This window comes from Tyto alba, unplaced genomic scaffold (genome assembly GCF_018691265.1).
Source record: "Tyto alba isolate M040663 unplaced genomic scaffold, T.alba_DEE_v4.0 Super-Scaffold_24, whole genome shotgun sequence".
NCBI lineage: Eukaryota > Metazoa > Chordata > Aves > Strigiformes > Tytonidae > Tyto > Tyto alba.
This window is the reverse complement of record NW_024881298.1, coordinates 912127-913654: the sequence shown is the minus strand read 5'-3', so window position 1 is coordinate 913654 and position 1528 is coordinate 912127. Positions and strand designations below refer to the sequence as shown.

Here is a 1528-nt window from a genome sequence, read left to right as displayed (position 1 = left end):
AAATCTCTGTGATTTCATGAGGGGATTTAAGGAGCGATCACTGGGGGTTCCTCTCTGCCTGTTGGGGCACAACAGGACTGACTCCTGCAGAGCCCACAGCAGAATCCCTTGGTCCCCACTGCACCCTCAGCCAGCAAACAGCAGAGAACTAGCCAGGGAGTGGCAGGAAGGTACTTCTGGAATGATAGAGGCTGAGGGCTGGGGATTCTGCTGGAAATGGAGCAAGGTTTGCTCAGAGAAGTCAGTCCTAACCTCCTCTGCCTTCTTCTGTTTGTATGTCTCTCCATGCCCAGAGGAAGCAAATGTCCAACAGCAGCTCAGTAACTGAATTTCTCCTCTTGGCATTTGCAGACAGATGGGAGCTGCATCTCTTGCACTTCTGGCTCTTCCTGGGCATCTACCTGGCTGCCCTCCTGGGCAGTGGCCTCATCATCACAGCCATCGCCTGCGACCACCACCTCCACACCCCCATGTACTTCTTCTGCTTCAACCTCTCCCTGCTCGACCTGGGCTCCATCTCCACCACTGTTCCCAAAGCCATGGACAATTCCCTCTGGGACAGCAGGGACATCTCCTACTTGGGATGTGCTGCACAGGTCTATTTCTTCGTTTTCTGTGCTGCAACAGAGTTGTATCTTCTCACCATCATGTCTTACGACCGCTACGTTGCCATCTGCAAACCCCTGCACTACGGGACTCTCCTGGGAAGCAGAGCTTGAGTCCACATGGCAGCAGCTGCCTGGGGCACTGGGTTGCTCAATTCTCTCCTGCACACAGCCAACACATTTTCCCTACCACTCTGTGGAGGCAGTGCTGTGGAGCAGTTCTTCTGTGAAATCCCCCAGATCCTCAAGCTCTCCTGCTCAGTTTCCTATATCCGGGAAGCTGGGATTCTTGTTGTTTCTGTCTGTTTTTCATTTGTTTGCTTTGTTTTCATCATGTTGTCCTATCTGCAGATCTTCAGGGTCGTGCTGAGGATCCCCTCTGAGCAGGGACGGCACAAAGCCTTTTCCACGTGCCTCCCTCACCTGGTTGTGCTCTCCCTGTTTATCAGCACTGGCATCTTTGCCCACTTGAAGCCCCGCTCCATTTCCTCCCCATCCCTGGACCTGGTGGTGTCATTTCTGTACTCGGTGGTGCCTCCAGCAGTGAACCCCCTCATCTACAGCATGAGGAACAAGTAGATCAAAGAGGCACTGTGGAAAGTGATGACTGGATGATTTTCAAAATCAGAAACTGCTTGTCATCTCCCTCAAATCACTCATAATGTAGCTCATTATGGTCTAATTCCATCTGTCTTTTAGTTTCTGTTGTTTTAGGTTGTTGATTTGAGGTGTGTATTTTTGTTTTACTTTGCGTAATGTTGCCCAAAAAAGAATGTCATTCTTTCTGGCATTTATAATTACATATCTATCCAAATACTTTGTTACATAGAGTCTGTGTAAATAAGCAGCCATGCTGTCTGTGTGTTTAAACAAAACAAAGAGCTCTATAGTGACTTTCCTGTGTTCTTTCCTTTGAGAACTTC

The 1528-nt window shown here is 49.2% G+C and overlaps 1 protein-coding gene across 1 annotated transcript; it reads left to right on the top strand.

The window, feature by feature from the left end:
- The first annotated feature begins 302 nt into the window (after window positions 1–302).
- Window positions 303–719, top strand: LOC104360718 (olfactory receptor 14I1-like). Its single transcript, XM_042797198.1, has one exon. It carries the CDS (start codon window positions 303–305, stop codon window positions 717–719), a length of 417 nt encoding a protein of 138 aa, XP_042653132.1.
- Window positions 720–1528: the final 809 nt, after the last annotated feature.